The 25,900-nt window shown below is 38.7% G+C and overlaps 1 protein-coding gene across 2 annotated transcripts in view; it reads right to left on the minus strand.

The window, feature by feature from the left end:
• gpc6a (glypican 6a) overlaps positions 1–25,900 on the minus strand; it is a 151,542-nt gene that overhangs the window by 100,643 nt on the left and 24,999 nt on the right. For both annotated transcript variants that reach the window (XM_057332362.1, XM_057332363.1), the window contains exon 2: positions 17,320–17,478. In XM_057332362.1, coding sequence (XP_057188345.1) covers positions 17,320–17,478 — 159 coding nt within the window. The remainder of the gene's footprint in view (positions 1–17,319; positions 17,479–25,900) is intronic.

Raw genomic sequence — 25,900 nt, forward strand, 5'->3', positions numbered from 1 at the left:
AAAGTGTTTCTGGTGTACCCGACAGATTTACATGCTAAACAAATATGACATCCAAATGATATTGTCACATCACTGTGCTCAATGCTCAGGGTATCACATAAGCTCAAGCCTCCAGAAATGGGAGAATGACATCACTGATGTTGGTATGCGATGGTACCTTAAAGAAATCCGAAGGAATTCCAGCAGTTTATTACAATTCAGTGAGAGATATACAAGAAAAAATCAAATGCATTGAAGTAAAACTTAACTTTAAAGAGGTTGAAATCAAGTTGGCGTTCTGAAATCGTCGAGTAAGATGTCAATACTAAAGGCTGTAGAACCTGAAATTAAAGCAATGCATACAGCTGAAGAATGATTTTAAGTTAGAAATGTAACATGCTATAAAAACTAAGTGATTTTTCTCTAAATCCGACACCCATAGTTCATGTAACCGCATCAACGGAAAGTTACTCTTAAATCGGTTTTATATCCGCTTACATTAAAGTTCCAGTGAAATAAAAAATTACAATGCATATTTTTTCATGAAATATTGCAGCGTTTAAAGTAAGTAGTTTATCGATGTGCGTCATTCTCTTTTAAAAATCCGTGTGCCCTCATTCTTCAGTTAAAATCTGAAAATGCGCTTCCGTCCTGTAATGACTTTCCATCTGGGCGGAGCATCCGTTAACTCCTCCCCTTCAACTGTCAGTCTGCAGCCAGTTCCACTTCAAAATGCAACAGCTGTTTTTATACATCCAATCAAATGGCAGAGAAAGAAGAAAGCCACGCCCACTTTTTTTCTTATTAGAAATTCCATTCCACTCGGGAATGCGTCAAAATATGGAAGTAAAAACGATCGCAACTTCCTGTTCACGTGGACTTTAAGATCTGCTCATGCCAAAAAAAAATACTGTGTGCCAAAAAGCAGCTCAAGCTAGGTAACTTTGGTTCAATGGTCTTTGGACTTGTTTTTTTGGCCAGGCAGACCACCATCACCATTCCATGACTATTAAATACAGAAATAAAGACAGACAGTGAGTTTCTAGTTAAATGTTAGTTTGAAAATTTCCCGTAACCTCACAAATGTACTTTGCCTCTAAGCGAAATAACGTCAGCCTCCGGGAGACCGGGTCTCAATAGACTCTCATAATAACGGCAGTAAAAATCAACTTCAAACATGGCTGTACTTGAGTGACAGCCCACATCTCTGGAATTAAAACATGTCCAAGGGTCAAATTAATTCACAATCGTTCTCTTCGCGAACTCAATTCACAGCCACATCCGTCTCGCCTTAGGGTGCCAGCGTGTCTGACTCTATATAAGGTCAAAACATAAAGCAATGACCTGACTGAACTCGCAAAAGCGATTTACGTGAATATGTCGTGTCCCCGAGGTACATGTGAGAAAAGTAGTGCAGACGCTCTCTTATGAACATTAAAAGCTCGCTGTAAAAATCAAAGTTCACCAAAGATCAGCTTCTAAATGGTGCTCAGCATCCGCTAATGCTCAATAAAGTGTGTTCACGGTGATATTATGGTATGTCATCATCAACCGCTGAACCATGATGCAATGGGACATTTGGCTTCTGTGATATTTTAGCTAAAGATGAAAACTAGTACGTTTCTTTCTTATCATATGGGCAGTTCTGAAAGCACCACTTATCTGACCACGGAAAATCATACTTTAAAAATAAATAAAAAAATGCTTTAAAAACTTTAAGAAAGACCACGTCCCCTTTTAATCCGTACCTACTGTATCTAAGCACACATATTTGGATAAATTGACATGGACATTTTCTAAGATTAATTTAAAGCAACGATTTGGATTTGTCCTTATTTGACTCAACCGTAGTGTGTTACAATTCATTTAAAACAGTCCCACAAGATGACGATGCAATAGCAAAACAAAGGTCACGTTCTCAAACAAACCCTCGTGACAGCACTTCAAATGCAAGCTTCACGTTCTGCGTTCTCCTGACCCGTCTCATTTGCTTTTATCATTACCAGCCTGCACTTTACTTCCACACCTCCGGATGAACACACGAGCGGCCGTCTGGAGTTCTCTTCCAGGCCCTTCAGAGTCAAAGGTAATTTCAGCTCATTAAAACTCGCTCAAATTCATTAACAGCCAGAGCGGCAGCCGGCGACCTCGAGGGGAGAGACGCCCGCCGTCCGGTCCGTATGTAAATCTGAAACACGGTTAATTCATCACCAGAACACAAATCTTAAATTAAAGCATGAAAGCACAGGACTTTTATTCATCAACCAATCACAGTCAAAACTGAGCGCAGACAAGAAGAAAAATGAACGCAGGAAATGTTGAACTTGAAGCCGGAACGGATCTTACGATACTATGAGCTTTACAAAAACAAAGAGTCGCTTTGTGTCATTTCAGAGAACGAAATGCAACTTCATTATTTACTCACCCGGACGCCATGTTTTCTTCAGTTGAAGTGATTTAACAAGTAAAAAAAGGAGTGGTAAATTCGATATGGCGCTAACGTCAGATGCCATAAGAGACGAAACAGAAATAGCTTGGGTTCAGACTGAAACGACGACAGGAGACTGAAGATCAATGATTTAAAACTCTGGTTCTCACATTAGCATCAAAGCCAACGGTCTCTCATTCCTCACTGGACTTCCATTGTGAGAAGAACAAACCATGTCACAAAAAGTTACAAGGCCGCTCTTGTAATTTTATCTCCATAATAATTCCTGTCAGTTTTTATGAGGCTAGCCGTTCAGCCGGCTGTTTTTTATCAGGCCCACAGAGATCCGCCTGACAGTTCTTGACCAATAAGAGTCTTGAGTCAAAGTGAGAACACTAAAATCAACACAGATGCACTGGGTTTTTCCTGTCATTACACTTTCATTTTAGCGAGCTGTCAGTGTTCTGTAAAGCTCCTGTCAGAGGCCTGTTTTTAACACTCGCACTTCAATTAGTCAGAAGCCGTCGTTCTCTCCCGTTCCTTTGATTGCAATGAAGTCTAAACTGCTCATCATTTAAGAAGGGTGAAAAAATGACGCGGGAAGTCGCGTCGTTTTCTCGTCTGACGTTGAATTGTGCCTTTTTGTCGACTCGAGAGCTTCGAGAACTGTGAAAATCATGCTTGACAAAAATGGGTCAAAACATTCCCACATATATTGTTAAAAATCACAATATATGTAAATAATGAAATGAGATTTATCAACTTGCAAAAGAAATCTCTCCATGTGTTTTTGTTAACCATCGAACGTTCATAGTAAATCTGAGTGCACTTTTAAAAAAAAGGTGCTTCAAAAGGTTCTGGTTCCATAAAGAACCTTTAACATCTGAAGAACCTTTCTGTTTCACAAAAGGTTCTTTGTGGCAAAAATATGGTTCTTCTATGGCATCGCTGTGAAGAACCTTTTAAGCACCTTTATTTTTAAGAGTAGATGTCAACATGAACAGGTTGTGTTAACCATAGATATGTATACATAGATGCCGCATTTGACTGCTGCAGTCATGTCCACATGTCTGCCATATTGGAAAGGTCAAAATTTAAACAATCAGAAAGACTGAGGCATCTATGTATATATGTCTATGCTGTGAAACTTTATATCCAAACTTATATCCAAAAGCCTTAGCCATAGCACAGCGGGTCCTAACGCGTCTCTGCTGGAAAGTCTTTATAATATTAACGCGGGTCCTAGCTCCTGCCTGACTTTTATCCTCAAAATCCACAGACCCTTTATTTTTATGCAATAAATAAGACATCGCTCTTTCTAAAGTCTTTCTAATGCCCGCTTGCTCTCCTCCCTCCGTCAACATGAGCAGACACGCTACCTCAGCCGACGACATCTTTTTGTGCTGTGGCGGCCACCGTCGTGTTTCGAAAAGGAGGGTTGAGCTTAGGACTTGGAGATTGGTTGCAATTCTCAAACTCACCACCTGTGGCCTCTAAAAATCCCACACTGGGGCTTCAAGGAACCCTTATTTGAAAGTCAATTTTCAAAACGTACCATATAGTCAAAGTGAGAACACAAAAATCAACAAAGTTGCTTTGGATAAAAGCGTCTGCCAAATGAATCTTGTAGTCAATGTGTCTCATGTGCAGCTGCTTTGTAACAATGAAAATTGTAAAAGCGCTATATAAATAAAGTTGAGTTGAGTTGAGTTGAATAAATGTAATGTAATGTCAGGTGTAGGGATGTAACGATTCACTCACGATGTGATGCGAGTCACGATTCTGATCTCACGATGCGATTTATTCACTATTTACTCACGATTTGTTTTTACAAAATGAGTTGAAACAAATTAGAAATGAACAACTTCGCCTGCATTATTTCATAAATGCTTCACGTTTCTTTGTATAATAAAATAATGTTTTATTTCAAATAACAAAACTAAACTGCAATTTTATAACAAATTAATAATAGAAAAAGTCTCTTTAATATAAACAAACTAATACTGTCTGAGCTTTTCTTGGATTTTTTTGCATTTAAGAAATATCAGCATGTCCACGTTTAGATTTGCAGTGAAAATAGCGGCCCCTGCTGTTCAAAAAATGTATTGCGATTCTGTTCACACCACAACCGATTTGAATCGTCACTCATTATAACCGATTTTCAACCGGCTCACGGTGAATCGTTACATCCCTAGTCAGGTGAAAGCACTGGGTTTATACTGCTACAAAACCCAATGTCAAACAGAACGTGTCATCATCTACTTTATTAAGTTCAACCTTACAGACACACAAACACGCTCGCTTTCATACACACACATGCCCACACCAAAGAACCCAAGGAAGCTATGACAATAGAAACGCTATTCCCACGGCAACCGAATCGAGGTTAGCGAGCAAATGACCTCATTCATCTCTTCCCCCAGTAACAGCTGGATAACAATTTAAGGGTGCTGATACAACCAGAAAAACATGAATTGATACGACTGTGCGAAAAGAAAATGTATGTAGTAAATCATCATTTTGGCCCATCATGACGGTCCAACAGAAAAGACCCGGAGGAAAATGTCATTGCTTTTTTATATGCGTTTCATTTTAGTCTCACGTTCTTCTTATAAAATAGCTCAGGAGAAATAAAGACAGATATTGACAGACAGAGACTGTAACCCATGAAGAGTGTGGAGGTGTAAATGAATGTAGATTGTAGAGGTGAAATCATCTGGATTTGAGTCAATGTGATGAGAAATGTTTGAGATCTTCAGTAATATTGACTTTTGATTGCAGACGAGAGGAATCGTTGACGAAAACACATCGTTGACATCTCTTCTCAAACTCTCATGACACACACATTTGTATGATTTCTGACTCTTTCTCAGGAGAAACATCTGAGACGCACATGAGACTTGAGCAGTTTCCACGTGCTCTCTATTTAATCATCATTGAGATTTTAAAGAACCATCATCTGTGATTTTTCTTTCTTATGAGTTAAATCACTGCAGTCTTTTATAAACATTATGACAAATATCACTTGTCATATTTTGTGTAGATATGTTTCAGTGTCACAGAAGGGCATTTTTATGAGGTTTCAATAAAAACAACCAAATTCTTTGTAAACTGTCACTCTAACTGGTCTCAGAAATGTTAAATGATGTGATAAAGTGAGTTGACTCTCAGTGTGTTTGAAGTCTGTGTGTGGCATCACCTCACAGCGGGTCTGGATCTCTCTCTCTCTCTCAACCTCCTCACATGAAGAGACTCACTGAACTCCACAGGTTCGACCTCCACACTCACATCTGTCAGACACATCCATCAAACTCAATTTTGCTTTCTAAGGTCGACACGCTGTCTTTACGTCTATGTAGTCTGTATGTAAAGTACAGTTCTTATGATATAGAATATATCATAAGCCAGATATAAAATCAATGGAAGTCTTTTATGGGGAATGTCCCCGTAAAACATGGAAACCGGTGTTTGTGTGTGTGTGTGTGTGTGTGTGTGTGTGTGCGCGCGCGTGTGTGTGTGTGTAGTATATATAAAGTTGAGCGTGTTCAACCTTTACCCAGGCCTCGAGTTGCCAAGCGCTGATAAATATTCCCGATATTACATTCTGTACAGACTCGGCCCCACTGTGCTTGAAACATAATTGGAGTAAAAATAAATAAATAAGATCTTGTCACAAGCTCAGAAACACATGTCTGGATTGCACTTATGAAGAAGGATGATTTCAATTAGGTGTTAAGGTCTCGGATGCATTCTCAAGTGCCTAGCAAAATAAAAAAAATCCCATCTCACAGGCCTGGGGATTTCTGGCGGTAATGTCTGGCAACACGGTCGGTGAACGAGTTCTTCTCTTGGGTTTGTTATGATGGCGAAGTCTTCAAGCCCTTTGGCTTTGCCCATTGAACTTGTCACAGTTACACTTGTTTCGCTTCTTCAAATGACTGTAAACCATCCGTCCGTTTTGCTTAGCAAACTGCAAGATGAGCGATATGAAACACAATTACGTCTCAGTGATGTATCGCCGACTTCAGTTTCTCAAAAGCGCGATGCGGCACGGCACAAACCTAATGGGGCTTGAGGAATGGGTTTAGGATGGCTTATATAATTACCTCCCACCCTGACAGCATATAATGCTCGCGGTGAAACGCTCTCCCATGTATTTCACAAACGGGTGGGAAGTAGAGAAATATACCACACATTCTCGTCTGAAACATTCACATCAGCCTCCGTCTCTTCATTATTCCAGTGCGCCTGCATGTGTGAACCTAGCAAATAATACCACAAGGAAATAAAAATCAAGGATAAATGTTCTCTAAAGTTCTTCTAGACATCAATGAGATCAAATGGAGAGCACATGGAAACTTCTGCTGAAGTCTCACACGTGTCTCGGATATTTGTTGTATCTTGTCATATTGTACAATGCTTTATTATTGTACCAGAACCTGGTTAAACTAGATTTTGGGTGGTCAGTGAAGACTAGTTTGTGCTGTAATACCAGCGGAGAAAGAAGGTTCGCCGGTGAATGTTTCTTGCAGAAAGCGTTCCTGCAAAGTAAGCAATCCATCATAACAAGCATATTTCATCCAGAGCGAGCGAGCCGTGAGGATTTCGGGCCGGCAAACTCAATATCCAAGAGAAAAAGGCAATCGAAACAAAGTGAATTACGAGCGTGAGGTTATCACAGCATCTCTGACACACACCGAAGCAAGGGAGGCTAAAGAAATAAATGAAAAGAGATGAAATAAAAGTGCAGCGGATCTCGTACAGCCCTGCGGGGACGTCCGGTCACCTCTTCAGACCGCCGGAGGCACGAGACGAGTTCTCGCTCAGCCATTTCTCCAGAAATCCCCTGATGATAGAGAAGAGCCGGACAGACGGAGGTCTGCTCCGAGACGTCCACCCTCTCTCGCCGTCTGTCACTTTATCTGACACCGGCCCATCACAACAATGCTTACTTATTCATGCTGGCTTCCAGGAACTACAAGTGTGGTTTCAGATTGCGGAATTGAAGAGGAAATCTTCTGTCACCGGGGTTACGGTCACGAGGGACCGCCGATGGAGCGATGCGCTGTCAAACACGCCGCTTTTTGGGATTATACCAGGTTTGCGTTGTCGTGCTGATCGATGCATTGACATTCAATGACATCTGTGTGCTGTAACGCGCCGCACTGATGGACACGTATGAATTATTAAAATTTAAGAGACTCGGTATGATAAACATGTTTCTACGTTCTCACTGTAACTTTCAAGCCGTTGCTCGCTTGTGTAAGGATGAAAAATCTGCAACATTCCCTATAATGAGATGATGTGGAAACGTCGGATTCTGGTTATTATATTCCACAATACAAATATAAATATGATTATAAGTACGGCAAGTTATTTATAAGAACCAAATTGTATACTTTATTTAGTTTTCATTAATCTACACATTAGGAAGTGTTGAAGTTCAATGCATTTACAAACTACTGTATTCAATATGCACAGAATTCAATGACAAACAAATGTGGGCGGGGCTTAACAGAGCCATTGTGAATTGATTGGTCGTTGGAGAAAAAAGCCAGCACAGACCAACAGAAGTTTCCACTGAATTATGAAGGACCGGTCTTTGAAAAAATACTCTTGCAATAAGTTAGCAACGCCATGGCAACATACTACAAAACATTCCAAACATAGCAACCGTATATCAACTGCCTGGTAACCACAGCATCCCAGCATCACAATGAGTTTGGCACTCCAGTCATGAGCTTTAGTTCACAAATCTCCATAAATGTAAAAGTCTAGTTTTAGTATAGTAAACCATAGTATATTTACTATAGTACAGTATATACTGTAATGTTTAATATAGCACAATTCATAAATAATACAGTATTTTTAACCTTACTATAGTAAATATTAAATTATACTGCATTTTTAGTGGACGTACCATCTACTATAGTAAATACTACAATGTACTATAGTATTTTATTCATGGAGGTTACAGTCTTTAAACTTAAAACATACCATGTCTAATCGAGTTTGGTGGCACCATGTCTAGTTTGGTGGCACTTTTGGATTGTTCATCGATGCTGCAGTCAGAATTCTGTGGGTTATGACATGGTATGGTACCATGTCATAACCCACAGAATTCTGACTGCAGCATCGATGAACAATCCAAAAGTGCCACCAAACTAAAGGAACGGAATAAAACACATGAAGTGATGTGTGTTGTGAAGTTCTTTTCTAACAGCGGGCTCTATCAAAGGGGGGAAACCAAAAGTTGAATGAGTTTAATGTTCATCAAATCAGAACGCAGGGTAATTGGACAAGTTGAATGTTCTCATGAACGTTCTCATGGCCGCTCGAGTTAAAATTACTCTGTTAAACCCTGCGTTACATTTCACTTTCAATGTGTCTGACAGCAATAGAAAGGTTACAGAAATCTCTCTTTTTTAATTTTGGATTTACAGTGTTAATTGGAGACATTTGCCAAGGCAAAAGTCAAGGCGATTATTTCTCAAAATGTAATTTCCTTTAGTGTGCAACTCATCCTGCAGCGTGGGCACAAATGGCATCTTAAATCACAGAAAGGGACTGTTAGAAAGAGTACCCTAACAACCACCTAGCAACCATTTAGAACAAGATCAAAGCAATGTCCTAGACACTGTATACGTTGCTCTAGAACCCCCCAGCAACGTCCTGGTAACCAATGAGGACAGTCTAGCAACACCCTAGCAACACTCGGAACACCCTACAAATCACCCAGCAACCTCTTAGTAACCAATACAAATGTTCTAGAAACAGCATAGCAATGCCCTAGCAACCGCCTGAAATACCTTAGCAACTACCTTAGCAAACATAAAGATCACAATAATGAGAATTTGTCACGCACACCCAACAATGCTATGTACAGGTATATTGTGTTGCTAACACACACTGTAAAAAAAATAGTTGAGTCAACTTAAAATAATGAGGTAACCTACACAAGCACGTTTTTGAGTGAAGTCAACCCAACTTAAACATGTACATGTATGTTGAAGTCATTAGTTGTCACAAGAGTCAAGTTTACCTAATGAACAACAGAACAAAATATGTTTTCTTGGCTGAACATAAAGCGAGAATATAGATTGGTTATTTAAAAATACACAAATTTATTTGTCTTTTACTACAATTGTACATGTTTTCTGACTCAAACAGACCAACACTTTGATCAAGTAATTGTTTAAATAGTTTGCGTTGAGTGCATTTCTAGCGGTTTTGCCGTTGTGTCACGCACTTACACCTCAACATTGAACACACAAACCTCAACCATGGTAACAATCAAAAACCATCATTCATAAAAAACTCTAAACACAACATATAACTAACAGTAACAACGATATTAAAGCATAAATTAAGCCAGCAAGAACTAAAACACTAATCTTTAAAAGAAAAACTAATAAGAAACACAGAATTGAACATGCTGCAATGCATCTTGGGAACTTTTAAACTCGTTTGTTCAGAATACTCTGTTTTGTAAGTTGGGCAAACTTTCTCACGCATTGCGGACAAAAACGTGAGAATCTAAGTCCAGTCAACAAAATAATCTTTGTTAGAAACACGTTTAGGCTAATTGTGTTCAGTATACGCAAAACAATCATTTGACTTCTTTAACTAAACATGCTATGTTCAATTTACTTATTTATCTTTGTAGGGAGAATATTTTGCAAGATGGATTTTTTTCTAATGGAAATCTTTAAAACCCCATGTCCTCCACAAAACCCATAATGGACATTTCACGGCGTCTGTCAGAGAGCCGTCCATATCGCTCTCTGCTATTTTTTGCCCTCTTCTTCCTGTGTGTCTCAATCTGTAAATTGATTTCTCTGTGAATCATCTCTTTCAGACACAATATGATCCCGGATTTCTTCGAAATGCCCACATTATCTGCTCATTCCTCAAACAAGACGTGGAGAGCTTTCAGTAAAGTAGCAGTAATGTACACAAATGCATTTCTGCTCCTGATTTCTCTGAGCAAGCAGAACATTTGCCACCGCTCGTGCTTACAGTAAACGATGTGAAGAAAGCGCTAACCTCTTCTCTCTCTCAGCATTTGTGCTAGCGACATCACTCACAATTTCATTCTAAAAATATCAGATCTAGTGGAGTGTCGATGTGTCGCTGTGGGTAAGAGGTGCGTAATGGGAATCCAGCGCTCACGGTTAAAGTCGCCCTTTACAGAGACGGAAGAGCGGTCTGACCCGTCATAACAAGCCTTCTTAGTCTTAAGGGCGACTTCTGGTGAACTTCACATCTCAGTTCTGCTTCGGCTGTGAAGAGAAACCTTACATGTGAGGTCAGAACCTCGGGCAAACACTCTAGCCTGTGGGAGAAACTCGACTTCTCTTACTTTTACACCGGCGGGATTCATTCAGAGAGACTTTCATTGGTGTTCAACCTCTGAATATGACTTATTGTCAGTCAAAATGTGTTGTCCTCGAAGGTCATGTTTTCACCCATGCTTGGGTCAAAGATGGATGTTTTCGAGCTCATTTTACGTAAACCAACGGTCGGGTGTGTCCACACCTAAACAGCATCTTTCCAAACATGTAGAATCTTGTTTATTGAGAAATGTAAAGTAATCTAAACCATAAGAGACCAGCTGCGCCTGTTTTGCGTACCAAAATGATTCAATCTTGAAAAAATAAAGCTCCAACCAGATTTATTTAATAATCCCCGGTAACAGTATAGTCTCTATACTGTAGTTTTGTTCTGTTTACAGTATCCTGTTCTCCGTATAAACAAGATACTAAACACAAATGTACTTGAGAAGCAAAACTGCATGAGGCATTGCACAATTTCTCAGAGAATATCTGTAATGAGGTTTTTTCTTTCAACCCACCGGCAAATAGATGTTCTTGTTTGCATGCCTACACTTACACACAAATACTTTATATTAAAAACATTAAAAACACAATGCCACAGGGGGAGCGAAACAAAAACACCGATTAAGATTTTTTCATATTAGTAAAAGCTCATGATTGTTGAGAACGAAGAAGCTATATTTATATGTATTTATTTATGTTTATTTAAATAAATAAAGATCAAAAACGCGTTGTGCATCATCCAAGATTACTTCTGTATATAAACTGTAGATTATAAAAATCCATTGCCAGCTTTCTTCTCTGTCTGAACTCAGATCTGTTTTCACATTTATGATTATTAAAATAACAAATCGTCCACATTTCTCATTGAATTTAATTGTGCAATGTGTTGCATTACAGTTAAATGGCATGTGAATTCAGCTTTAAACACGCAATAAAAAGCACGTCGCAGCAGAAAATGAAGGGGAAGTTTCTCATGACTCCTGGACTCACACAGAGTTTGACATTTCATGGTTTTAATGTGTGTGGAATTAAAAAGAGTGACGTTCAAGAGCTGCACTTTGTGAATTATTCTCAGTAACATCTGTGAATCAGCAGATCTGCGTTCGCTCATGAGCGTGTGTGTGTGTGTGTGTGTGTGTGTGTGTGTGTGTGTGTGTGTGTGTGTGTGTGTGTGTGTGTGTGTGTGTGTGTGTGTGTGTGTGTGTGTGTGTGTGTGTGTGTGTGTGTGTGTGTGTGTGCGTGTGCGTGTGCGTGTGTGCGTGTGCGTGTGTGAACTCATCTCACAGCTCTTAAAAACAGGTCAAAGTGAGCTGAGACATACCCTACTAATGTATTTAAAAAACACTAATGCAATGTAATGGACATCAGATCTGCCACTGGTGCACATTTATAAAGTTGTTCACATGCTTGTCATCCAGTAATCTGTATAATGGCTTTAATCCCTTCCAAACAACCCGACACGGACCACAGGCGTGCTGCTTTCGTCTTGTGTTCCACAGAAGGAAAGAAAATCATATAACCAACTTTGAAGTTCACTAGCAAACCAGTTCACTAAAAATACAACAGTTTAAAGTCACGCATGAGCGTGAGAGCTTGAGTTCTTGCCTTTTTTAGCACACTTTTAAATCTGTCATACAATCTAACGCAAACAAAAGAAAACAACAAAGCTACCTGTCGGAAAACGTTGCTTGTTACGGTGCTGTTCTGAAGCTATACAGAAATCTCTCCGGCATCGCTTACTTTCCAACACTGTCGATATGAGGCAGGCCGAGTTATGCGAGGTTAAAAAAGCGTTCCGGTTTAACTTAATCCTGCAGCCTTTCAAAAGCTTTAACAGCGTCAGGATTTTTCAATAATGCATCAAAAACACCAAGCGCTTATGAAGCCGCGGCTGTAATCGAAACGTGGGAGTTGAGGAATTTCTAAATAGGATCCTATAAATAGCAAAAGAATGAAAACAGAGGGCACGGAAAATGGATGAAGGATCAAATCCCTGCGAAGCGCCTACAGCTCCACACCAGAAGAGAACGAGAGAAATGATGCTGACAGCCGTATGGACAACAGCCCATTTATGAGCATCTACACCCAACCGTCCTAACAGAAGACATCTCTTCAAAATAAACCTGATCTCACCAGTGTTAAAAAAAATTCAGTTAGTGAGTGTTAATTTGACCTTTTTTAACACTGGCGATGTTGCTGTGGAGGGTTATTCCCGGCGAAGCCACGGAAGAGACATTTTTGGTTTTCCAAAATCAAAACATTTGGTAACATAAGCAATATTGCAATACACCGGCAATGACAACAACTCTTGACTAAACAGTTCTATAACACAGAGAAACTTTTTTTCATTTTAAGAGTGTATCTGAGATCTAATGCTAAATGCAACCCAAGCTTTTACAAAAGTACGAAGTCTTCGATTAAAGAGACAGTTTACCCCTTTCATCACTTATTTACCCTCATGTCATGTCAAACCTATGAGTTTCTCTCTTCTTCGGAACACAGTAGAAGATACTCCATTGACTTCCATTGTATAAACACAAAAGGCATTTCTCCAAATATCTTCTTTTGTGTCCCACTGAAGAAAGACTCACATGCAGGTTTACATCCACATGATGGTGGATACTTGTTTTGCTGTCTCTTTAAGGTGAACTATTGAGGTGTAAACTTATAGAAACTCACTAAACTGAACTGACATCGGTGTAAACGTACAACGGTAAAACGGGAATGTGAAAACAGGTCTAGATTTCACTTGAAGGTCCATCTCGGAGTAAACATGTCCCGTCGGGCGTAAAGATTCACTGGAAATCCGTAACTTCACGCCCAACAGAGAACAAAAACACATTCATTCATCACACGGAGCTCCTGCTTTTTGAGAAAAGAGATACTGCGGACAGATCGATATTTATCCCGCCAAGCTGAAGGTGTTACTGGGGATTAGCTGCCAAATCGGCACTGCCTATCAGAGTGATAAATAAAGTTGTGTGTTCATGTGTGTGTTTCTGTCAGATACACCTGCCCTCCCAGATAAAGGCGAGTAAACTACCAGCGCTGAGATGGTACAGAAAACAACAGACTAGGAACGCACTTCACGCCAGACGCTTAATAATGTCTAAAGACCGGAAGATATTTATCACACCGTTAACATCTGCAGTTCATATCTACTTCACCGACATCATTTGCATCATTCATATACTGTATATGACATTCACTTTTATTTAATTTTTAACAAATAAGAAATATGCACTGCTCTGTACTCTCCCATAAGAAAGATATCGATGAGATAAAATGAGAGCAATGGATACTTCAGCCAAAAATGAAAATTCTGTCATCATTTACTCACCTTCGAGTTCTTCCAAATCTGTATAAATGACTTTGTTCTGATGAACACAGAGAAAGATATTTGGAAGAAGTCTCATGTGCGTCTCATATTTCTCCTGAGAAAAATTTGACAAATGTCTCTGTTGTCATCTCTTCTGAAACTCGCGTATAGACGCGAACAATCGCGCTCCACGCTCTTTATTACTCGCGGGAAAAGTTTGCAATTTTCGCGTGAGTGACGCTATCTGACAAATATTTTCAACTGCGCGGTCGCGGATCATTCGCACCCCCGGCCGCGAGTTCGCGTCTATACGCGTCATTGCATTGACTTTTTATGTACTATACTCGCGCATACGCTTAATTCGCGTTTGGTGTGAACCCCGCATAATGACAAACTGAGCTCTGATTTGTCTAATCAAAGTCAATATTATTCAAGATCTCAATATCAACTCAAACATTTCTCATCAAATTGTCTCAAACCCAGACTATTTCACCTCTACGATCTACATTCATTTACACCTCCAGACTCTTCATGGGTTTCAACAATTACACTCTCATTTGATTCTCTTTTTCATTTTATTCTAAGTAATTTTAGGAGAAAAATGGGCATGCATGATTGCAAACAGATTTAGATTTTGTTTGCAACTTCACGAAACTTTTCGGGTTTAAAAAGGACGCCTGATGAAATATTCATGTGGAAAAAGCTCACTTCTGATCAAATGTATTAATAAGGTTGCTGAAGTATTAATGATTCTTTTCAAGAGTAATGAAATTTCTCGCTCATTCCAATGGCTCAGAACAGCCTCCATAATGCCTCCAAACCCAACCGCTCTGGTGTAATTAAGAAACTGTCAGATGTAAAGACCAACTATGTTAATCACAGCCACCGTATTCGTTTTTAATAAAACTCTGAGTTAGTGAACGCGTCCTCTGTAAGTCCACTGTAGATCTTTGCAGAAGCTTCGGGGGATATTCAAGCCATGTCTCAAATAGTGCTCGCTGCTGCTCAAATCTGCTCACATCAAAAGTCAGATAACAAGACTTTCATCCACAGTCACTTTATGCCTCTCAACTGGTCCGAAATTCGGATAATTTCTTTATTCGTTTCTGTTTTCAAAATCGGAAAAATGAATAAACCGATCATTTTTTACATATTCCACCATATTCATGAGCATAAAAAACAAATCTTTTTCACTTTAATGTGATAAAAATGTGCACTTTTGTTTGCACTGTTCATTAAAATGTTAAACAAAATACAAAACATTTCACATACAACTCTACATGTATGACAGCCGTGTTTACAAAAATAAGATGAATGAATCAAAACCTGTTCTTTTCAACCACCAGTTTATTTGTCAGATCGATGAGATCGGGTTGGTAATACAGCATCATACTTACCTTCTTCATTCATGGGACGATTGTTTTAGACCTCACAGGTAAAAATGAAATCATTGTTAAAAACACGACAGGTACACGCTACATTAATGACGCATGATTTCTTCTCATTCTACGTGCAAGTAAGCTTTTGAGAGCGCTGATATTAACCTTCACATAACCTGTGAACCTGTGTGCTGACTTTACACTGTACGCTTTCATTACAATATTTCAAAACTGTATAATTAGTGCTGGCGAGAAACAGATCTGGTAGGACGCAAATTAAATCTTCATTAACGCTTGAACTGAAAGAGTTTGAGGGGGAGCTAAAACACCTCTGATTCTACAAACTACACAAAGAAGATTTCAGAAACTAAGAAGTTATTAGTTAGTCTTAAGAAAATATCTGACCCGATGTTCAACAGATCAATGAGAACAAAACAGCCACGAAATACATACTGTAGGTCTTTAATACAGCAGACAACATGTACCTGTACCTGTACTGCCAAAATACTCTGAAAAATATCATTACACAGTGTTAAAACATCTTCACATCAAGAACAATAACTGTAAATATAACTATTAGAGATGTGAAAATAATCACTTTTATAATCCACAGCGATCCTGATGTGAAAGATTACTGCATTAAAAACATATAACACGTTTTTTTAAATAATGCAATTAAATAACATATGGCAATAGTTTTTACTGTAAATAAAGTACTCAAACGTTGATTTTGACAAAAATTATATAAATACATCTTTCAGATGTCATTTTAAAATCAGCGTGAATGATTTTTTTCGCTTTCTCTCTTTCTAAAGATTTTAAAGAATTTTAAGGACAAGATGCATTCAATCGTGACCAGTATTGGATAAGTAATGAATTACTGATTACATATTCAATAGTGTAATTAGATTACTGCACAAATTACTCTCTCCAAAAAGTATTTAATTACTTATTACTAATTACTTTCTATATCCTACATCAACCTTGATTAGAATTGCTTCCAGCTTTTCATTTAATTAATTCAAATGAATAATAAATAACTACATAAATTATTCTTATTAACTGACCAAAGTACACCAATGTGAGAAGAATACATTAAAGCATACATATAAGACTTATAACTTTGATGTCATTTCCACTATTGAATATATTACACAGTATTTAGTTACATCAGAAGTAACTGTAATTAAATGACAGAAAAAATAAGAGTAATCTCTTACTTTACTTTTTCAAGAGAAAAGTAATTAAACGAATTACTTAGAAACTAGTTACACCCAACACTGATCGTGACCCTCTGAGTCAATTTGCTATTTTGACTCTAATAATTATAGCTATATATGTCCACACCAAAGGGAAAAAAAAGATTTTTTTTAAACTTTATTTTTAGTTTTCACCCTTGTTGTAAACGAGTCTTTACACTAATGAAGAGTCAGTTTTGATTCAGATGACACCCTATATAAAATACTGGAACTGAACCATTTTAGTTTCGTTTACAATTCTGAAACTGCAATGAAATACAAGCATTCCTTCTGATAATTAAAAAGTCGGTGTAAAAGTATCCTTTTGTGCTACATTAACACGCTATGAGCTAAAGAAAAATAAAACAACTAATATTGCTAATTGTTTGTTCTGTTCTGATGAAAAATCACTGCCTTGTGAGGACAGCGAATGCAATTACAACCATTTTCCACATTTCAGCGTAAATTAGGTTTCCTCAAACGATTTAATTATGAGGCTCAATGCCAAATACATCTTCCTCAAAATGACTCATGAAGAATCATGAGACGAAGCACTACGGAGTCATTCCCATCTGCACTGAAATCATCGCCTGTAACGATGAGCTGCAAACCGAAAATCAACCGTCGCTCGACTTACCGTCAAACTTCTTGTGTTTGGAGGTAAACGTGGTCCGTATGGTGTGGCTGCTCTCTTCTACTAATCTGTCAAACTCCTGTTTGCTCTGCTGGCCGAGTCTCTCCTCCATCGCTGAGGTGCAGCAGGTGTACCCCTGAGAACAAACTCGCAGATGTTCACCTGTGGGACGAGAGAAGGACACAATTCAGACGGGCCCAATCAAAACACGCTTCATTAAATCACAACTGAACTGTGATTTCCCAAAACACACTGAAGATATGAAGGTGGCCTGACGGAGATTAATGGTGCGTATCAGCGCTGGATGTGACATCTTTAATTACGTCAAAGAGACAGATCTACACGAGCTCCCTCTGTGTGTGTTTTAATACACCAGAACAAGCCGAAAGTGTGTTCACCTGACAGGCTGCATTACACCAAAATATGATGTACTAGACAATGAATATGAAAAAACTTCGATAATTCTATAGATCGTGTCATCGCGCGCCTGACCCCCAGTTAACTTCCGGTTTGTGTTTGGCTAGTGTCTAATAATAGAACTATTTAGATTGTATATCAAGTCATTTGTATTATTATTTTACTGTATAATAATTGTATTGTAATGTATTTTGTTGTATGTTCATGTTATTAAATAAACAGTTTGTTGAATGGGTCCAGTAGTTCGGTCGCATTTAAACAAACCGTACGGTACACTGACATCTATCGGCTGAGTTTGGTATCGCAGTCTAAAGTCAAAATATTGGAGAGACAAGTTTATCCAAGTAACGGTTCTTAGAAATAATCAGAAATAATCTACAAGCACTCTATTGTTTGTGAATGTGTACCGGAAGTTCAGTTCAGTCAAAACTACTGTTTTTTCAGACTTGAATCTGGTTCAGACCGGTCTCAGTCGGGGTTCCCAAGAGCACCAAACTCGTTTCACAAACCAGCAGTGAATTAATTACAGTTTTAAAGTAGAAATGAAATCTCTGAACAACGCGTACAGCTTTCCACCGGCACCATCTGTCGACCTCAGCGTCAGGCTGTCCTGCCCGTCCCAACTTCACGGAGAAATCTCCAAAACACCTGCTGGATTACACGTGCTGTCAGATAGGCCACCGTAGGCATCATTTCAGAAGCCAAATCCAAAGTGCTTTTGGCACGTGCAGAACGCAGGACAATATGACGTATGGAGGAAATGCTATCCGCCGGCTAAATAGCCTCAACATTAACCGCTCACGGCAAAACAAGAGCGTGTCGGTAATGATGTGACCGCCTCCTTCCATCATGGATGGAGCGTGTAAACGAAATCTCATTATCAGGTATTCACCGGGTGTGCTGAGAACTGAAAGTTGATTCGAAAGCTAATATTAGACTATTATATGTTATATACTCATTTTCAACTTCAAATGGAGCACAGGTTCACATTCATTCACAAGGAGAATATTCACAGTTTCATTTATCATCATGTTATTCAACATAAAGTACAATTGACGTGGATAGAAAAAAAAACGTAAATAGGCCATAACATTCATTCTTCATTCTTATAACTTTTTACATTAAAGCAACACTTTAAAACCAACAAAATCACACACTATTGTATATCTTTAATGATATAACAACAATCTGTCACCAAATGGAAAACGGAAGTGGGGTCATGAAAACCAGGAGGTTTGCAAAGCCTTTTGAGATATGCATAATTCTTTTTTTTCTGAACTTTAATATTCAGCACATACTATCTCAGTAAAGATGTGAGGGATGGCTATGGATCTTTATCTCAGGGACCCCGAGCACGCCGCGTTGATTGTAATTAGCAGAGAGTGCTGACTATGAAAACTCACTCAAGCGTTGCCACTGTTGAAATTCCAATGAGAGATGACAAAGACAAAGACCATTTACCACAGCCAGCCATCAATCAAACAAGACTGTGCTCACGTCAGAAAACTTTACAAAGTTCGTATTTGCCTGACAAACTACAGCCTTCGTGTGAAAAGAGTCTTTCGGAAATTATGAGGTTTTACAAGTTGGTTTATTCTAACAAATCTGTATATCTCATTCATGTGTTTTAGTTCAATCCACATCTATGCAGTAGGCTAATGGTTATAGGACTGGAGTTTCATTACAGCTTTATTCTCTAATAACTGTACATTTCTGTTTAATTCACTTTGCACAAATACATACAAATTATCCAATTTGTATTCCAGAATTCATTTGTGACATTATTTTAACTTTTATTGTTGAATTTATATTATATATATATATGCCTTTAACAACAACAACAACAAAAAACTGCAAAATGGAATGCAATGGATCAAACAGTTTATTAAAAATCAAGGTGCATTCAGCGACTTTAGATCTGGAAAATATTTTATATTTAATACCGAAGGCGAAAAACAGTTTATACAGCAGAAATCAAAGGATTTTACACGTAACCTGAAGAAGCGTTTGACAGATTAAGCGCAGGAATAAAAGTGCAGGCATGTAAGCTAATAAAGAGTATTACATCTACAGTACCTGCCAGCCCTCCGAATCACTTAAACAGAAGCTCAATGGCTGAAATAAGACTGCATGTATGAGTGCATAAAAACATGCATCAGCTTAACACAAAGAGTCAAGGTCTATGTGCCTGTGAGTCTGTGATGGGCAGATATTCAATTCTAATACATGAATGAAATAACATACAACATATCTGCCCATGGCCGCTAGAACTGATTCATGCACACCCACTGCTGTATGAACAAAACCTCTGACCTCGTGTACTGAGCTCCAGAAACTGATTGAGCTACAGACAAAAATGACCTGAAATCACACGGCTTTCAGAAGAGAAGTGTGTCATTTCTTCTCTCAGCAATCAGACTTCAATCAAGATGAGAAAACTGCTAGAGAAATTCAGAGCCTCCTTAAAAGATGGACCTGAGACATGAACAAGAATAACAAAGATGTGGGGTGTGCTTTTTTGAGTTTGGCCAATAAAAAATAAAAAAAACACTTATTAACCAGCAAGAACACCATTAGAAATCACCAACAGTAACACTCTTAGAAACCCCACAATAGCACCCCTAGCAACCCCCAACAATACTCTTGAAAAGTCCACAATAACATCTCTAGCAACCCCCAAAACACTCTTGGAAACTCCACAATAACATCCCTAGCAACCCCCAATAACTCTTTTAGAAACCCCACAATAACATCCCCAGCAACCCCCAATAACTCTTTTAGAAACCCCACAATAACATCCCCAGCAACCCCCAATAACTCTTTTAGAAACCCCACAATAACACCCCTTGCAAACCACAATAACACTCTTGGAAACCCCACAATAACATCCCTAGCAACCCCCAATAACTCTTTTAGAAACCCCACAATAACATCCCCAGCAACCCCCAATAACTCTTTTAGAAACCCCACAATAACACCCCTTGCAAACCACAATAACACTCTTGGAAACCCCACAATAACATCCCTAGCAACCCCCAATAACTCTTTTAGAAACCCTACAATAACATCCCTAGCAAACCACAACAACACCCCTAGCAACCCCCAATAACACCCCTAGCACCCCTAACAACGCTATCACTAAGTTTTTTTCCCTGAAGGGAGGGGGGTTCAAGCAGACCAATCACAGCACTTGCGGTCCGCATTACATTTTTGGAGAGGTGCGCTTCAGGCTACAGCGTCTATATGACATCTGATAGGAGACGTCTCGGAGACGTATTGCAGATGAGCAAACAATCAAAACAGACGTCTTCCAGATGTGTGTGTGCTATCGGGGTTAGTAACCCGGCGATAACACCCCTGGCAAACCCACAGTAACACTCTAGCAACTGTAGCAAGTGAAAATTCCCAATGTACACAATGTTTTGTTTTGATATTCTTGTAACATTTCATAAGCAGATGTACAGTAATCTGAATATAATTATTTTTTTATTGTCGCGCTTCGTTACTAATAACATTTTTAAAAGGTAATCAATAATCCAAAACTTATATTAAAAGTCATTGCCCACACCCGGAGGATAACTGAAAATTAAAAAACAATAAACATGATGATATTTAGGCAGGGCTACTGTTTTCTGTTCATTTTGTTTGCCTCAAGAGTCGAGTGTTTTGATAGTTACTCTCCATTGCATCATTACGAGAAGGATGCTGTTAATAGATATTTTTAAGACATGACTCGTTTCATAAAACGATTCCAAGTTTCCTCAACAGGGATTCATTTTACATTTGCATCTCTTTGATGGGCCAAAATCTCACTGGACCAATCGTGCTATGTAGTAAATATAACTGAAAACAGTATATAAATAAATGTTTGTGTACTAAAATAAAGCACAGATAATTAAATCGTTGACTCGTGTTTAAAAATCCCATTAAATCTCACAAACAGTTTTGATAGCGGACAGTCTCATTTGCAGCAGCAGTTCATAAGTTGACCCTCCCAATACAAGATCTGAAGATGTGTGAATGGAGAGCAGGTGAACGCACGCTTACGTTATCACTCCACATACAGCATCAGCACTGTTCGCAGGTCACAGCGACCGCCCGCCGTCCAATAAACGTCAGCTTTTTACTTGGCTTAAACATGAACGCTGCTGGTCTCCCCACGATCTGCCTAACTTCATAAGCCTCGCAATGCATCAATGCCCACCCCTCAAGTTGAGCCAATAAACCAAATTAAAGATAGCGGCATCCGTCTGAAAGTACAACGTTACACAAACAGAGTTCAGTGAAAACAAGGCCAAACGAAACCTTTGTGAAAAAGCGCTCATTGTTTTCTTTGGCAACAGCAGAACCATCTGTATCATCACAATTGAATCTTGACTCAAGCCGGCAGTAATTACATTGCACATAATGAGTGTTTGATTGTACTGTAAGACAAATTAGTTTCCCTTAAAAGTGAGTAAATTGGAGTAATTGATGAGGGGATTGTATCAGTAAATACAAGACAAACTGTTGTTGCCTTTCATCTCTGAGACATCCCAAACAGATACCGACAGACTCGATGCTGTTTTCTGGGAGGTGTTTGATATCACGCCATCGTTTTCATGCTGATTTTAAACTAAAATCCTCACTTTGGGAAGGTTTGTGTATGACTGTATAGAAGAAAAAAAGGATTAAATCCAATACATTTAATAATTCATTTCACTCCATTCATTTTACATTAATTTTTGAAATGACAGATATATTTCGATTTCATAATCATTACCAAAAAATATTTGCAGGTTGCTGAATACTGAAAACTGTCACTTCACCCAAAAATGAAAATTCCGTCATCATTTACTCACCTTCGAGTTGTTCCAAATCTGTATAAATGTCTTTGTTCTGATGAACACAGAGAAAGATATTTGGAAGAATGCTTGTAACAAGACAGATTTTGACTCCCATAGTAGGAAAAAAAACAATGGTGGTCAAAAGTGCCCCAGAACTCTTTGCTGTCCTACATTCTTCAAAATATCTTCTTTTGTGTTCAACAGAACAAAAAAATGATATAAATGAAGTATTTTTTCCTACTATGGGAGTCAATGGGGGGCAAAATCTGTCTGGTATAAGCATTCTTCCAAATATCTTTCTCTGTGTTCATCACAACAAAGACATTTATTGAGATTTGGAACAACTCGAGGGTGAGTGAATGATGACAGAATTGTCATTTTTGGGTGAAGTGTTCCTTTAACCCTCTCATTTATATCTTCACGTATCAAACACACATCCTGTCATTCATCACAAATTAGTTCTTTCTTCATATCAAACGGTGAGTACTGTATATTTCAGGATACGGTTGTTAACATCTGTTGTTTTTCCACACAGCGAGAGCATTGACACATTGAAGCTATGGGAAAAGTTTCTTTCTGAATGTTTTTCTGGATGTGGCCGTGCAGCAGATGGCACAGTTTAAATGGAATATTTCTGAGGGTCCTGTGCCAACCGGACAACTGCCATCAAGATGTAATGGAACGCTAACGGATAACTCTCTCCAGGTATTATAGGCATCCCTCGGAGTCAGAACACTCAAAAAACTCATAAAAAAGATGTTTTTAAAGCAAGATACAGAGTCACAGTGTTTACACGACACATGAAGTTAGACCTGTAATTTATGTGTTTTACTCAACACATTATAATGAAATACGACAGAAAAATGACTTTACTGTATAAAGAGGCTGAAAAAAGAAATAACTGTTAAATAATCAATGTACGATATGTGATATGATTTTGCAAAATAAATTAAAATGTTAAACGTATACATGACTTTTTAGCGTATTAAAATCAACAGTTATTGCAAAACATTGTGCACATGACCTGATTTTCAAACTTCTTACAGTCTGAACTAGGGGTGTCACGATATAGCGGTATTTCAATAACCGTGATATTAAAAACCACGGTTACGGATATCATGTTGATTATACACATATCGTAATATCATAAACCATATATACGGCACCCATTCAATATTTGAAGCTATGGGAAAAGTTTCTTTCTGAATTTTTTTCTGGATGTGGCCGTGGAGCAGATGGATATGTTGAGCGTCATTCGTTGACCAAATAGCAAAATTAAAGATGAATTTCACTGATGGCATCATTCATTTCTTGAAAACGATTCCAAATAAATATTGTGATAACGAAGTCTTTGGCCCACGATAACCGCGCAGTGAAAGCCTGATACCGTGACAGCCCAATTCTAAACACAAACAGAAAGAGGCGGTTTGACGTCACGCATAAACTAGAGCTCGAGGAAATTCAATTGAGATTTCACACCAGCGCACGAGCAGTCATGGGAACTGATTGTGCCCAGCGAACAAATTCATGCCAAAAAACCTTGGCTCGAGTCTCGGTGGTATTCATTAGTCTACCTGGCCGCAGGGACCTCCTGCATATGGCCACGACCATCTGGTGGGACCCACGGCCCGTTGTGTGCAACTTCTGAAAGACTCCCTGCCAACGCATTCACCCACCCACCGCGCCGCGCTCAAACTCTCACGACGCCGCTCTGATCTAATATGCGGCCGACAGAACCCATGCGCTCCTCTCTCTTTGATGGCTCGCACCGCTCCGAGCGCCCTGACAAACCACATGCCATTTTAGCTCGTTTTGTTTTGTGGTGAGGACCATGAAAAAAATCAATAATCATTGTTGTTTATTGCTCGGCGGGCGTGTGGAGACTTTTTTCAGCGGCCACCCAATAAGTCATTTATCATGTAGTGGGAACCCGCTGCAGAGAATGATGGGATAGCAAAAACCAGAAAGCACTTCGAGTCATTTAGGAACCGCAAAGAGATTCTCCTCGTCTGTCGTGAAATCTGAAGCTGCTCTTAATTCCATGACTAATCAACTCTCGGCTCGCAGGATGGTGTCGGCTGTTTTTGCACGTTCGATAGCGCTGCTAGTTCTGCACGGAATGAATTGGCATCGATCGGCCATCAGATACTAGCCCATCAAAACCAGCTCTGGATCACTGACTTCAGATCAGCCGTGGAGGAGAATGGAGTCTCGTCCGGCTAAACAGGGTTCCATTAAAGGTTCTGACTTCAGCACGCGTGGGGTTATTGGGCTAAACGTGCTAAGCTAGTTTTATAGATTCCACAGCTAGCTCATTGGCTCATTATCGGGAGAAAAGTAGCGGTGGAAAGCGGGCATGTCTTGAGCTGAGGTCTGTATCGATCCGGTTCTGAGAGTCTGTCTCTTTCTTACTCTATTAGATAGAACTCTTATCTGTGTCCTGCTGTGAGTACACCAATAGACATCATGTAGATGTCTTTCACATGGTAATGTAGAAACGAATCACCCTTTAGAGACACAGCTGTACTATTTATACCATAGTAAATTGGTAAATCAATATAAAAAGACAAAAAGGGCATTGTGTTACCATCACATAGGTTATGGGTTTGATCCCCGGATATCAGAAAATATTTATTTATTTTATTATTTCCTTTTTTATTTTATTTTTTTCATTTCATTCTATTCTATTCTGTTTTATTATTTATTTTATTTTAAAACATTGCTTTTTTATTTATTTATTTATTTTATTTTATTATTTTGTATTATATTTTTATCTAATCTGGCTGTGTAAGTGTAAAAAAACGGAGTTGTCTCATTTTGGAACTCTTCACATATTGTTATGAAATATTACATGCAACCAAAGTTATATGCATTTTTATGAAATATTAGCTATGTGAAATATTACGTTTTATGAAAATAATAATTTCATTTTTTTTTTTTTCGAATCTGTCTTATTTTTAACCCATGGCTGTGTAAATTATGGACAAACCCAACGGTTGGGTTGTTTGAACCCAAAATGCTAGATTATTTCAATCCATGATTTGGTCCAGTATTTATATAGTATTGGTCAATTTAAACCAACAGTTGGGTTTGTAGCGGTTTTTGGCACGGGCGAACTGGCATTTTTTTCATGATACATGGGGGGCGGCACGAGCAGTTAAAAAAAAATCCTCTGCGCTGCCACCATGAAGCGGTTTTCTATTATCTATCATTTCACTTTGTGGGGAATTGGCAAATTGGCGCCCCTGCTTGCTGAGAAGGTGCCGTGCACAGAAGCTGTGTGAAATGGCTAATAAAAATAGGTAATACAAAACGATTATGTGGTCACCATTAGAGTGTTT

The sequence above is a fragment of the Triplophysa rosa genome, linkage group LG4, assembly GCF_024868665.1.
Source record: "Triplophysa rosa linkage group LG4, Trosa_1v2, whole genome shotgun sequence".
NCBI lineage: Eukaryota > Metazoa > Chordata > Actinopteri > Cypriniformes > Nemacheilidae > Triplophysa > Triplophysa rosa.